Raw genomic sequence first — 15,227 nt, forward strand, 5'->3', positions numbered from 1 at the left:
GAAGTTATGGATGGTTGTTAGCCACCATGTAGGTGCTGGGATTCAAACCCCAGTCCTCTGCAAGAGCAGCCAGTGCTCTTAACCACTGACCATCTCTCCTTTCTCCTTCTTCTTCTTTATAAGACAGGGTCTCCCTTTAGTAGCTCTGGCTATCCTAGAACTTACTGTGTAGACCAGGCTGGCCTCATTTCATAGAGCTCCATCAGCCTCTGCCTCTCAAGTGCTGGATTTAAAGGCATGTGCCTGCCACTCCTGGCTCTTAAACATAACAACTTTTAAGATGCTCCATTAAGAAAAAAATTGCTATTAATTTAAGTCTATTAGAGTTCTTTTATAAAATCAACAAATTACTTTATAATTAAGGAAGGAGCTACTTTAGACATGATTAGAATTAATTTAAAACTCATGTCATACTAGGTAAATAAGTTGGTTAAGGTGTGAACTGAGTCATGTGTGGCATCCCTTTTTATCTTTTTGAGACAAGGTCTCCCTGTAACCCCAGCTGGCCTGGAACTTGCTATGTAGGCCAGGCTGGCCTTGAACTCACAAAGATCCGCCAGCCTCTGCCTCCCAAGTGCTGGGACTAAAGGCATGTGCCACCACGCCTGGCTTGACTTCCTCTTTTTAAAAAAAAAAAAAAAAAATTATTTTAATTTTATTTTGTATATGTGTTATGCCTGTACATGTGTAGGTTCACCATGTGCATGCAGTGCCCACAGAGGCCAGAGGAAGGTGTCAGGTCCCCTGGAACTGGAGTTATGGATGGTTATCGGCTGCTGTGTGGGTGCTGGGAACCTAATCTGGGTCCTTTGCAAGAGCAGCCAGTGCTCTTAACCACTGAGCCTTCTCTCCAGCCCTGGCTTCCTTCTGACTCTGTTTTACTTCATCCTATGTCTGTGCCTTTCTGTCTGCTGTCACCTTCTGTGCCACCAGAAGTGTTGGCAGTCAGGTGTGATACAACAGGCCTGTGATCCCAACACTGGGGAAGCTGATACAGAAGGATGAGTTCCAGGCTGGCCTGAGTTACATAGAAAGATCTCTCTCTCTCTCTCTCTCTCTCTTTTTCTCTCTCGCTCACTCGCTCTCCCCCCCCCCATCTCATTTTTAATTTTGGAAGGGGCTGTCTTGATGCAGTTCCTGCTAAGCCTCCTGGAGCAGGCCTGCCTGGGCACTTGCTCTGTCCTCACCTCCTACTAGGGTCTATGAATTGTAGACACTTGAAAAAGCAATGCAAATGAAGGCTAAAAACCTGCCATTTCCCTTAGAATCAAGAATAGAAATTTCAAAGCAATACAAAGCTGGTGAGCATCCTACAAGGTCACTAAGGCACCAAAAAGAATTGTCACAAAGTTTCTGCTGATTTGATCATCTACCACTTAACTTCCTAACACAATTCAATTCAAGAAAAAGACATGAATAAATTCAAACAAATGGGAAAGTGCAGTATCCAGGCATACAGGATATCAGTATTGTGGTGGAACTATCTCAGAAGCAAGAATTCAATACTTAATTTGAAAACATTACAGGGTGTCCAGAATGGTGGGACAGCCAGCATTCCTAACACATGGGAGGTGCTGGGTTAAAGGCATACGTGACCACACTCAGCTTAATTGTGTTTTAAGAAGACCACTACAGCTGCTATGGGTCTTGCGAGGAAAGGGAGAGGCTAGTTGGAAGACCAGATGATAATCTAGGTAAGAGATGGTGTTGGCATGAATCTTGTGGCTCAAGCACTGAACTCCTCAATACTGAAGCACTTCGGTATGTGTCACATCAGAGGACAATCCTTACTAAAGTTCACCTTCCAGTACCCACATTGGGTGGCTCAGTTACAGAAGTAAATGTAGAAATAAAAGACACCTTTTAGTTTTCAAGTCTGTGTACTTGTTTTAAAGACAGAGCATTTAAAATTCGCGATGGAAAGGTCTGGCAGTGGTAGAGCACTTGCCTAGTATGCATGAGCGATAGGAGTCCCAGCACTACAAAAATGCAAAGACAACAACCCCCCCCCTTTTTTTTATAAAGATTTATTTTTATTGTTTTAATCATGTGTAGGTGTGTGCCTATGTATGGGTCTGTCCCATGTGTGTGCAGTGCCTGTGGAGGCCAGAAGGGCGTCAGATCTCCTGGAACTGGAGTTACAGTTGGTTGTGAATTACTTGACCTGGGTATTAGGAATCCAACTCAAGTACTCTGCAAGAGCAGTACATGCTCTTAACTGCTGAACTGTCTCTCTAGTCCCCCCAAATCTTTCTTGTCTAAATATTAGAGATAAAAGCAAAGCATGATGGTGCATACTTGTGGTTCAGCAGTTAAGAGCACTGGCTGCTCTTTCAGAGGACTGGGGTTCGATTCTTAGCACCCACATGGTGGCTGGCTAGCAATAGTCCTTAACTCTAGCTACAGGAGATCGGATACCCTCTTCTGACCTCCATAGCATTGCATAACATGGATGCACTTATATACATGTAGGCAACACACTCATACATATAAAATAAAAATAAATAAAATTTAAAAGTTAAAAAAAATCTGAGACAGAGAATATAAGCAGAAACAGGGGTGTGAGCTGGGAGCACTGAGAATTTCATTCCCAGTGTGTGAAGTCTGAGCTGTGTGTGAGATACCATGAGTGTCAGATTCCCAGAAAATACTCTGGATAGGGTATATGAGAGAATGAATATCTTGGATGTATATGTTGATTTGGGAGTTGTGGATAGGCCTCAGTTGGTAGAATGTCTAGCATGCGTGAAGCCCTGGGATTGAGCCTCAGTACTGCAAAAATCAAGTATTGGTGGCACAAGCCTGTAGTCCCAGTTCTCAAGAGATAGAAGCAGGAGGATCAGAAATTCAGTATCATCCTTAGCTATATACCTAGTTTGAGACCAGCTGGGATATATAAGGTACTACCTGGGGGAAAAAGAAAAAAGATTTAGGAGTTGTTAGCATAGAGCTGGTTGGAAATGGATGTGTTCACCAGAGAGAAAGTAAGAAGGCCCAGGAGTTAGACTAAGCCTTGAGGAGCAGTAAAATTTAAAAGTTAGGTAGAAGGGTGACTAGAGAGATGGCTTAGCAGTTAAGAGTACTTACTGCTCTTCTAGAGGACCTGACTTCAGTTCCCAAGTCCAAGAGAGGGCATCTCACAACCAACTGTAACTCCAGCTCCAGGTAATTAGATGCCCGCTTCTTACACCAGCATTCACATGTGTACATATTTCCTACTCTCATATACACACAATTAAGAAATAAAGATAAATTCTAAAAAAACAAAGGTAGGTAGAGGAGGAGGAGACAGCTAGGGGAATGAACAGAAGAAGCAGCCAATGAGGAAAAGGGGGAAGAAAAGCCCCAGGAGAACAAGGCAGGGGTTGGGGAGGGTTGGGACAGAGGCATTTGACATAGTCCCATCCATGATCCTAGTGTGAACTCTCTGGTGACAGCTACTGTGGTTACAGCTGTATAAAAACTCATGTTTAAATGTAGACATTAAAAAAAAGGAAACTTTAAATAGATGAAGATACTAGGAATATGATTCCTATGGATTTGTTTTAGTAACAAAAACAATTTTCAAAAAGGAAGAAGAAAACAGGCAATGTGTTTTGACAGACAGATGTCCAGACAAGTGATCTGCCAGATGGCTGTTATGAGGGCATTTCACAGTATGATTTTTTGTTGTTGTTGTTGTTAATGGAGAGGAAAAGCCCGAATGGTTTCATGCAAGTAGGAGAACTAATTTAAGCATGCAAAGTGCACCTGGTGGTGTCCCTCAGTTCCTGATGATGTCCTTGGTCTTATAGGTATGGTATGCCGCGTCCTATGCCGAGTTCGTGAACCAGAAAATTCACGACATATCTGAAGAAGAAAGGAAAGGTAGCTGAACTTTTACATGTATTTTTTGATGTGAATATAATGCCATTATAAAATATCCAATTTTTCCATCCCAGTGTACTTCAGAAGATAGTCTAGCAGGTTCGCAGAGTGACACATCTCCATCTGATTCTAGGATCAAATTGCAATGATGTGTTTGTGTGTCTTTCATGGATACTAGAAAATAGTATTTAATATAATGAAAACTTCCCAATATCAAATTAGAATCTTAGCGTCAAAGGAAGATTCTTATCTGGAATTAATCATATCTGAGGACACAGCAAGGCAAACATTGACTTTGTTTTTAATGTAAATGAGATTGAAGTGTATTCTGCCTACAGAAAGGTATACAAATAATGAAGTATATCCAGCTTGATGAATTTTCAGTGAACACAACTGTGTAAATCCCTGTGAGTATTCCCCTGATTTTTAGTATCACATACAAATTGCTTATTAATGAATTGTACACAGATACATTAATATGTTACATACACTTTCACTTTTTTTGTGTCTGGGCATCTTTTGCTGAACTTTTTTTTTTTTCTTTCTTTTTTCTGGAGCTGGGAACTGAACAAACCAGGACCTTAAGCTTGCTAGGCAAGCATTTTACCACTCTTAAATCCTCATATTTTTTTAGATTTATCCACCTTGTTATATAGAATTACAATGTGAATATTATCAGTACTGTTTGGCATTCTGCTGTATAGCCATAGAATAATTAATTAGGACGATAACTACGCAGTCGGCTCACATTTCGTAGGTTAAAGGCGTATCTTTCACCAGACCTCAAGTTCTGTGGTTCCCATGCTACTCACTCTTCTCTCCAGCTAGCCATAATCTAGGGGACTCCCAGCATTTCTACAGGCTCAATAATTTACTAGAATGACTCATAGAACTCAGAAAAGTACTAAACTTAATGATTACAGGTTTGTTATAAAGAATGTATACCAGGACTAGCCAAATGAAGAGACATACAGGGTAAGGTCTGGGAGTGTCCCAGAATGAAGCATCTGTATTCTCAGGATATGACTGTCCATCCTGGGACACTAGTGTGTTGTTCCAAACCACAGAAGCTCACTTTTGTTGTTCAGGGCTTTTATTGAGGCTTCATTACATAGATATGATTAATGGAATTGTTGGCCATGTGAATGAACTCAGTCTCTAGCTCCCTTTTCCTCCCAGCATTACCTGGCATCAGGAGGCTCAGAGCACTAACCTTTTTGGTTTTCTGGCCAGACCAGCTCCTGAGTCATCTCTGAATAAAGTCAAGTAGGATGGGGGACTCTCTGTGAATAACAAAGAGCCTCTTCTCACTCAGGAAATCCCAGTAATTTAGAGATTATCTCTGGGGACCGCACATAGAGGCCAGCCAGATTTTTTTGTTGTTGTATGACTGAATTGTGGGCAGTTTTTAGCGATCTTGAAAGGCACAGCAGTGCTCATTCTTATGTATGTCTTTTAAGCAGCATCTATGTACACTCGGGTTGGGTGTACAACTAGGAGAGAACTTGCTGGGTCATTGGGTATGCATATATTCAGTCTGAGGTGATACTGCTGAACATTTTGCTAAAGAACTTTATTGGACATTGACTTTTCATTGTGATGAAATATACCCTTGATTATGAAACTTGGATCTTAAAGACAGTTATCTAAGCACAGATCTCCTTTACAGCACTTTGTGTGTATTGAAGGGTGAGAGAGGGTGTGGATCCTTTGATGTTTTGCATGAATATATTAGAAAATAAGATCCTAAAAACCACTTCTCTGCCAAATTTTAGCTTTTAATTAAAAAAAATATTTTATTATTTTTATGTGTATGAGTGTGTTGCCTGTATGTAGGTAAGTGCACCTGTGTTGTACAATGCCTGTGGAGGACAGAAGAGGCTGTCGAATCCCCTGGGACTGGAGTTATGGATAGTTGTTACTGCCATGTGGGTGCTGGGATTCGAATCTGGGTCTTCTGCGAGAACAGTCAGTATTCTTAACCACTGAGCCATCTCTCCAGTCCCCTAGCCTTTGCTTTTGTGTGTGTGTGTGTGTGTGTGTGTGTGTGTGTGTGTACACGTTTAATTTTATTGTAACAGAGCAACTTTTAATGTTTGCATCATCTTCTTTCCTTTCCAGTGAAAACAAAAAATTTAAAATTTAAAAGTTACAATAGAGACTGTCAATTCCACTAGCCTTTGATTTTATAACAAAAAAGTAATGCAAATAACAGCTGTTTTCCACAGTGAGATAAGGATGATGGAGAGGCCAGGAGCTGTGTCTTTCTGGTGTCTGTTGATCATCAGCCACAAATTATGATTTCTCTCCTGTGACTGTAGTTCTTCGTGAACAAGAGAAGAATTGGCCCTGCTATGAATGTAATCGCCGGTTTATAAGCTCAGAGCAGTTGCAGCAACACCTCAATTCTCATGATGAGAAACTGGATGTGTTTAGCAGGTAGGTATATAAGGCAAGGGATTGCAAACTTGGTTCTTGATGGGTATGGACTCATTTGTGGATGTCTATAAATTAATGAGTGTGTGTGCGTGTGTGCATGTGTGTGTGTGTGTGTCGTGTTTGTGTGTGTGTGTGTGTGTGTGTGTGTGTGTGTGTATGCATACAAGTGACCAGGTAGGCTGCTAAGTACCAAAGAAAATGTCTTGTCTGTCCTTTTCCTTCCCCTTCCTCTTTATTTGCTGTTTTTTGTTTTTTTTTTTTTTTCCAGCATAACCAATCCTCAGCATTGGGAGATTATTTCACTTTAATTAAATCTCTTCTAAGTAGATTCTGAAACAGTTCTTGAGACAACATGTACATTTGAAATAATGTGCATCTCTGATTTTACACTTTCCTCGGCACTATGATTCCTTCATCAGATTAAATTGTATGCTTAGTTCCACTATATTTGAAAAAGGGAGGAAAGGGAAAGTCTTGTAGGATGAAGTAGGCAGGAGCCAGATTAAGCAGTTCTTATGGGCAGTGGTACAGAATTTGAATTGTGATAAAGTGTGATGGACGGTCTTTAGGGGGTTCTGATTAAATAGTATTTTGAGGTATAATTGTATTTTCAGAAGACCACTAGGGTTAAAAAATGAAAAAAAAATCAGGTTAGTTTATACTGGAGTAAGAGGAAGACTAGCAGACTCGTTAGAAATTATTTCAAGAGGTCAAGTGAAGAATGGGGATTATTTGGAATAGGGAGGTACTAATAGGAAAGATCCACTTTTATAGAATTTGGAAAGATAGGATATGGTGTAAAACCACATTTGAGAAAATGGGAAAGAAAATGTTCTCAGGAAGAACCATGCAGTTGCCTGCAATATTAAGTGACCACCTGAGGTTCATGGTCACAAGATACAAAACAAGGCAGCAGCAAGGCAGCATGTTGTTCCCCAGCTTTGTCCAGCTCTGAGAACACTAGTGCAGAGGGGCAGAGATTGAATGACACAGGTTGTGGTTTCACCAAGCACAGCAACGCAGGGAGAATAAAGAAACAGTGGTAGGGGTGGGAACCAACAGCAGATAGTGTGATTATAACTGACTTTGCAGTGCATGCTGTGGAAGACTCAGGGTTTTTGGGGGGCTGAGTCTGGGTACTAGAGGGAGTGAGCTGGAGAGCTAGAAGAGTGGGCAATGCCTGGCATTCGGGTAAGAGGGTTTTATGTTAGGGATGACCGCAGAGGTAGATGTCTTGGGAGAGGACAACACAATGAGATTGAAGTATCTAAAACTGTCCCTAAAACTGTTCATGGCTCCATTGTAGCATTTGGTTATGAGCCTGACTGAGCCTTTAATGGCTGCACCAGCTCTCCAGCCCATTGTAACATTTTTAAATACCCTGTGACTTTCAGTTTGCATTTCTGCCATCTCTACTATATCTCTGGCAGTAAGAACTGTCACCCATAGTGTGAGATCTTCAGTGCTTAGCACAGTGTATGACACAATACATAAAATATTTGTTAGCTACCTGTTAGTTTGACTACATATAATACTGAGTACTATGAGGCTTTTAGGTGTAATAATGGCATTGTGTTTTATACTCATGTGCACATCTGTAGAGTTATTGCAGTTGAGAGAGGCATACTGAGATATTGATAGGCAAAAGGTGCCTTAATGGGTATATGTGCAGGAGGTAGTGGGATATACAGGAATAAAATTGGCTCAAAGCTGAGAAGCCATAAAATTGGGTCTGGATACTTTGGGTCATTATTCTTTTCTCTGCATTTGTCTATATTTAAATTTTTCCATAATAAAGAATCTTTTAAAAGTTCCTGAAAGCCAGATGTGATGTTGGATGTCTGTAGTCATAGGTAGGACTGCTACCTCTGGAGACAGAGGTAGGAGGAGCCCTTCAGCTCAGGAGTTTGGGGCCAATCTGGGCAACATGGTGAGAGTCCAATTTCAGAAAAAAGAATTCCAGGAAAATATGTATTTGTTAAATAACTGTGAAAGAATAAAACATGATCTGATTAATATTATATACATCCCCCACACATTGTAGTAGTGCTTTCATTGCCATAACAAAATAAATGAGAAAATAATTTGAGGGAGAAAGGTTTATTTTGTTCATAATTTCAGTCTGTTGTGGTAGAGAGGGCATGGTAGAGCGCAGCAGCTCAGCTCATGGTGACCTGAAAGCAGAGAGAGTGCCTGTGCTAGTGGGCTTCTTCCATTTTATTATAGCTGGGGCTCCAGCCTGTAGGATGATGCCTCTACATTTAGAACAGATCTCCCCTCCCTGCTTAGCTAATAATCCTCTCTGGAAATATCCTATCTGTAAATATGTGTGTATGAAGATACACACAGAGAAGCTAGGTGCTTCTCAATCCAGGTGACAGTCAAGCTTAACCATCACACACTTCTAAAATAACTTTGTATCATGCTCTTTCTGGGTCTCCCCAAGCTCTGCCTCAGCCAGGGCCCCACACATGTTGGGCAAGTACTCTACCAGCAAACTATAACCCAACCCCTTGGAGTATCTTTTATTTATTTATTATTTATTTATTTGTTTGTTTGCTTATTTTAAAAAATATTTTATTATTTTTATTTCATGTGTATGTGTGTATTGCCTGCATATAGGTAAGTGCACCCATGTCGTGCAGTGCCCATGGAGGACAGAAGAGGCTGTCGGATCCCCTGGAACTGGAGTTACAGATAGTTATTAGCTGCTATGTGGGTGCTAGGATTCGAACCCAGGTCTTCTGTAAGAACAGTGTTCTTAACTGCTGAGCCACCTCTCCAGCCTCTATTTATTTTTTGAAACAAGATTTCATGTAGTCCAGGCTAGCCTTTGGGATAACTTTAAACTTCTGGTCTTCCTGCCTCTACTTCCTGACTGTTGGAATTATAGGCAAGCACAAGCACACCTAGTTTATGCAGTTTTAGGGATTGAACCCTGGGCCTTGTGGATGCTAGACAAGTACTCTACCAACTGAGCTACAACCCCAGCCCAGGAGTAAGTCCCTTTTAATAAGGACTTTTTTTTTTTGTATTTTAATAATCAATTAAAGGAGATGTACTTTAATAAGTGTTTACTAGACCTGTTATGGAAAAGTTGAATTAGAAATTTATTCTGACTCTCCAGAAAGTTATGGCAGAAATAAGAAAGCTATTTGAATTTAGCCACATTTTGGGGAAGGAATATGAGTCAAAGCAAGGGAGAAAGGATGGCCTCCAATCTAAGATGACATCTGGGGATACTTCAGAGATGTTCTGTCCTGTTCACTTTTTTAAAAAAAATTATTTATTTTTATCTTATGTATATGAGTATGTTGTCTGCATGTGTATAAGTGCACCTGTGTCATGCAGTGCCCATGGAGGTCAGAAGAAGGTGTCGGATTTCCTGGAACTGGAGTTAGATTGGTTGTTAGCCACCATGTGGGTGCTGTGAATCAAACCTGGGTGCTCTGCAAGAGCAGTCAGTGCTCTTAACCACTGAGCCAACTCTCTATGCCCCCTGTTCATTTTTCTCACCTCCTTTCAAAAGCAAAATGTTGTTACTACTTCATATTTTTATGGTATTTTCTTTTTCTCCCCAGAATAATTTTAAGACATCTTTTTGTCCAGTAGAGGTAGAGAGGGAAAGATGAGAAATTATGCTTGTGTATTAGAAAAACAATGGTTTCCTTGAGAGAAAAGAACCAGAGAAAGTAATAAAGTGAGAGGAACTCAAAGTTCGGTGTTAGGGGAATAAAATAATGGGGTGTGATGTAATTATGACACAATCTCTTATCCCTAGAACAAGAGGCAGAGGAAGGGGACGAGGCAAGAGGCGATTTGGCCCAGGTCGACGGCCCGGGCGTCCTCCAAAATTTATCCGATTGGAAATAACCAGCGAAAATGGGGAAAAGAGTGACGATGGGACACAGGTACTATGGGCTGGAAGGAGCTCCTCCTTTGGTGCTTCTTTCTGGAATGTACTCAACCCTGACTAGATTTAAGTACAAATTACCTTTCAGATGCTTATAATTCTGTCTAACCAGAGTCATGTCACTTGTTAATTGAAGCATGATTGGAATAGGGGGAAAAAAGAAGTGTTAATTAAAACAAAAATTTAACTTCGTAGTCCTAAAGATTTGAGATCAACGAGAGATCGTGTAGGAGGTCTTTCTTTAATTAACTTAAGCCATTAAAATTACTGATATTCCAGGAAGATTGTATCCATCTCCTTGTTCTATGGTCAGGAATGGCTCATATTTTTTGCATTTTGTGCCTACTTACCTTATTCACTTTCCCAGAAGGAGAATATTTTTTCAGCATCATAATGGTAATCTTTTGTTTTTTTAACCCATAGCTGGGCATGGGGGCATGTTCGTTAGTTCTAGCTACTTGGGAGGCTGAGGCAGGAGGAGCACTTGAGCCCAGGAGTTTGTAGCTAGTCTAGGAAACAGCAAGACCCTGTCTCATAAATAAATAAATAAATAAATAAATAAATAAATAAATAAATAAATAGCACCAATTCTAAATCTGAGCCAATTGTCTTTCTATCACTGAACTTTATGTAATTCCTGAATTATGCAAATTTCAGGACTTGCTACAGTTCTCCACAAAGGAACAGTTTGATGAGGCCGAACCAGCTACTCTGAATGGACTAGATCAGCCAGAACAAACCTCCATCCCAATCCCTCAGCTGCCCCAGGAAACTCCATCTTCTCTGGAGCCGGAACCAGAAACTCATACCTTGCATCTGCAGCCACAGCATGAAGAGAGCGTAGTGCCTGCCCAGAGCACTTTGACAGCCGATGACATGCGCAGGGCCAAACGCATCAGAGTAAGTAGGAAAGTGCACGTCACCTCTCTGAAAGGTCACCTTCTTCCCTTTAGACAGCTTTTTCAGGGTGTTATGTTCCAGTCTATTCACCATCTACTATGAAATCTTGCTCCTAGCTTTTCACAAGCCTGATCCCCTTACTTCACAAAAGTGTTAACTTTTTCTCAGTGTTTCTGTCCTATGGCAAGCAGGCATGGCTGTCCTAGATTCAGTCAATGTAGTAATGACACACAGAGGCCTGGATTTTGGCAGCTCATGAAATAGTTATAATAGAATGCCTCTCCCCATCTCTAAATCACAGATTAGAAATAGGGAAATAAATATATTTAATTGCAATAATTGTTTTACTTTATTTTGTTTTATTTTTGTGGTACTATAGATTGAACCAAAGACCTTGTACAGACTAAGCAGACACTCTTTCACCAAGTTACACCTTTGAGTCCAAATTATTTATGTTTTAAGCCAGGCTAATCTCTGTCTAATCATAGCTCTCAAGTTATTTGTGGATTTTTTGGGTTATGAAATTTGGTTATCTATAGTTTCCAAGGGAAACTAGCAAGTGTCATTGCAAAGGGAACTATATCCAAATTAATGTGGTAGGTACAGGGCATACACCCAGGACAGCTTAAAGTAAGCTGTATGTTCCAGAGCTGGTCAGCGCATCACTTGTATGAAGTGTGTCTTAGCTTTAGACCATGTGGCTGCAGAGCTTATGTTTCTCTTATTCTTATGTGGGCAGCAGTTGAGTCTAAGTTAGGAAAGTAGAAAGCAATATGGTTCTGTGCAGTGTCTGTGTGGACAACAGACATCGATGGAAACTCACGTTTGTGGCAGCTGGGTATAGAAAGACTTGTTGATACCTGACATGTACATAAAAGAGACTTTTAAAAATATGTATAATTTCCTAGACTTTATACTTTCCAGATTGTGTTAACTCAGGCTTCTTTTGGTCTTTCTTCTTCTTCTTTTTTTTTTTAGTTAAGATGATTAGTCAGACCACATTCAATGTGGGTCATACACTGGGTATAGGACTCTTGGCATGGGATCTTGGTATGGGTTAGAGAGACTGGGTCTATTCCCTCTTTCAGATTGCTTATTTGCCTACAGGCTGGGAGGGACCATGAGAAGGAGGCTAGTGCATATCTTCATGTACATTAAGCATTTGTACTCACATGACAGCCTCAAAGGACTCTGAGAACACTCATTCTAAATAGCCTTTATGAGGGTCCTGTATTTGAAACACATAAAACTTTCATCCCAATCTATATTATTTCAAGAATAGGTAAAAACACATACATACAGGCCAGAAGGAGCGAAAACTGTGAATTAATATCTTCCCATCTGTTATTCTACCTCCCTTCCCAGTTTGCACATCTTCCTCTTACTCAGTGGCTATCTTGTGCTTTGGTATTTCTAATCTTTACTAAGTCTACAGAAATGTTTGCTTGACTTCATTTTTTTTTTGAAGGGGGAAACAAAACCCCAAAGCTCACACCTGTAGTGAATATACAAGCACAATCCATTTATGCGTTTGTATTCTTGAAGGAGACGGGATACTGGTTTTGGTACAAAACCACATGTGTGTGGTTTTTGCATCAAAGCAAAAGCCACATGTGTGTGGCTTTTGGAGGTCAATCTTGGTTATCTTGTTTTTTCCTCTCACACATTCTAAAAAGTAGGGTTATATACTTTTTCATCTTTTTTATCCAGATTGGTAATGACCATCTGAAGGGAAGTCTTCCAATCCAATTGGTAATGTAACTATTTTTCTCTCCTCTAATGCTGCCTGCTCAGTTGGAGCTGCAGGTAGGTTTGTTTCCTGTGTTTCACATAACAGAAATGTTATTTAAGTGTTTGCCTGACCTGCTGTTTTTTACAATCTGTACTTTCTAAATCCAGATGGAAAACACAATTTGGTTGCTACAGTAAGTGAAAATTAATGAAAGACACTTTATTTGCAAATAGACAAATAAGTAAATTGTGGACTGTAGATTCCTCCTGCACAAAATAAAAGATGGGACTAAGCGATTTCCAAGGTCCCTTCTAGTTCTAAAACTATTTCAGTGACTTGTGGCTTGGTGTTGAATTCTAACTATATAGTCAGCACAGTTCAGGTATCCAACAAAACTTTGCCTTGAATTCTGTCTCTAGAAGCTTATAATCTAAATAAGGAGTCAATGCTAATGGATAGTCATTTATAGTTATGCGTTAAATATTAAAGTACAGTCTATCTACAATTGAGCTATGCGTTAAATATAAAAGTACAGTCTACAATTGAGCTAGGAACTTAGAATGAAAGGCCAAAGAACGATCAAGGAGGCAGGGGATAATTCATAGGTAAGAAAAGACTGGCCCTTGGAAGACAATCTCTTGTGGAAGGTAGATGATTTCAAAGGAGGACAGCCATAGGATTAGAGGCTCAGACACAAAGATGTGCTTGGCATGGTTATAGGACAGTGTAAATGGAGGACTGGCCTTGATGAGAGTGTCAAGTGGATAGTGGAGAGTGAGGTGTATTTGGCAGGGTAAACTTACCAAAGGTTTTGATAGCTGAATGTGTGATAGCCTGAAGAAATTTTTGTTGTTTTGGTTTTTTAATATAACAAAACATCAACAAACAAATTTAATAATTTCTTTTTAATGATTTTTAGTCTGTTTTAGAAAATAGACCAATAATGTGGGTTCTCTTGGCTATTAATATCAAACTTTATAGAGACATTTTAGAAATGAAGAATCTTCTCAGAACTCATTGCAATGTAACAGAATTTAGCAAGGATACTGTTTTGGTATCCTTCAAGCAGCTTATGTTCCTTACAGTTTTGTATCACTGACTGATGGGAGCTCAGGGATCAGAAGACCCATAGTGCATATGTGTGCAGCCTCTCTATTGTCATGATTTCTTCTAGAAAGTGCCCCACATGTAGCTGTGCACAAAGAAGCTATCTTAGAGCAGATCTGGCTTACGAGTGGGTCAAGGGGAGGGAAGGGGGCAGTTCCAATACTTTTATACTAGTTTGTAATATGAGTACATTAGCTTAGATAGAAGCACTCAGACAACATTCAGGGCTCCATGGAAGTGACAGAGATGATAACGGCTGCAGTACGACTAAAGAAGAGGAGCCAGGTGGCCGCTCAGTTTAAATCAATTATCTGAAGGCGCTCATTCTAATCAGAAATGACAGGGGACTGGTTAGCATAGTGAACCAAAACAAAGCTGAGTTCTGGATTTGGTGCTCAGGAGAAATGGAATCCTCTGTGGGATCATCATCAATTATTGTGCATCAAATCTGTCCTTGGAAACTTAACAGAGGTTGGATAAAAGAAGTGATTCTTACTGGCAGACATGCTCTAAATCCTGAATCTTCGCTGAACCTTAGAATAGCATCTGTTTATCTGGCATCTTTCCATAAAGTTCTGAAGGCAGAAAAAATAGGAAGAGTCTGTATACAAGTGTATACCCAGATGAAGCAAAAAGATGAGGTGGCTGCTAAGCAGCATGAGGAGCAGGGAGCAAGCTCTGCAGCTGATTTTAAAAGACCTGTTCTTAAAGACCTTTGTAGGTACTGTAGAAAAAACTGAAATAATTTGAGTTTCATTTGAAATATATTTTATTAATTTTCAAACTAATATATGATAAGTCCTGCAACTAAGTAGTTTTTTAAGGGATCTAGATACAAAGAAGAATAAAATATGGTGTCCCATCCCCATCTTTCAAATAGCCCCAGTCAACTTAGAAGACAATGAATTGGTATTTACCTACTTGAAATAAATGAGTAGTTAGCATCTTAAAATACCTTTCCTAGTCTTGTTAGAGAAACCTTGAGAGACAGTTTCCTCTTACATGAAATGGGCTGTGTTCAGAAATTTTCAGAGTCAAAAATAAATAATTTGCTTTCCCCATGATTATTTCACATTAAATTTAATTTCTAAGAGGCTTCTGCAAGCAAGCAGAAGAATGTTGATCAGTGTATTTTCTTCTTTGTATAAGTAATGTATTATAATTCCCATTACCCTTTCAGTTTCTCTTCTTGTATCACTGCCCAGGCACACCCATGCACAGGTACATTTCTTAGGGATTTTCCCATCTATTCCCCCCCCCCCCCCAGGG

At 40.0% G+C, this 15,227-nt stretch overlaps 1 protein-coding gene across 2 annotated transcripts in view; it reads left to right on the plus strand.

Moving 5' to 3' along the window:
• The window catches only part of Prdm10 (PR/SET domain 10), a 143,836-nt gene that overhangs the window by 84,824 nt on the left and 43,785 nt on the right, over positions 1-15,227 (plus strand). For both annotated transcript variants that reach the window (XM_017802922.2, XM_029555542.1), the window contains exons 8-11: positions 3,795-3,867; positions 6,189-6,306; positions 10,088-10,217; positions 10,877-11,119. In XM_017802922.2, the coding sequence (XP_017658411.1) occupies positions 3,795-3,867; positions 6,189-6,306; positions 10,088-10,217; positions 10,877-11,119 (564 nt within the window). The remainder of the gene's footprint in view (positions 1-3,794; positions 3,868-6,188; positions 6,307-10,087; positions 10,218-10,876; positions 11,120-15,227) is intronic.

This window comes from Nannospalax galili, unplaced genomic scaffold, assembly GCF_000622305.1.
Source record: "Nannospalax galili isolate Female #2095 unplaced genomic scaffold, S.galili_v1.0 scaffold6, whole genome shotgun sequence".
Classification (NCBI taxonomy): domain Eukaryota; kingdom Metazoa; phylum Chordata; class Mammalia; order Rodentia; family Spalacidae; genus Nannospalax; species Nannospalax galili.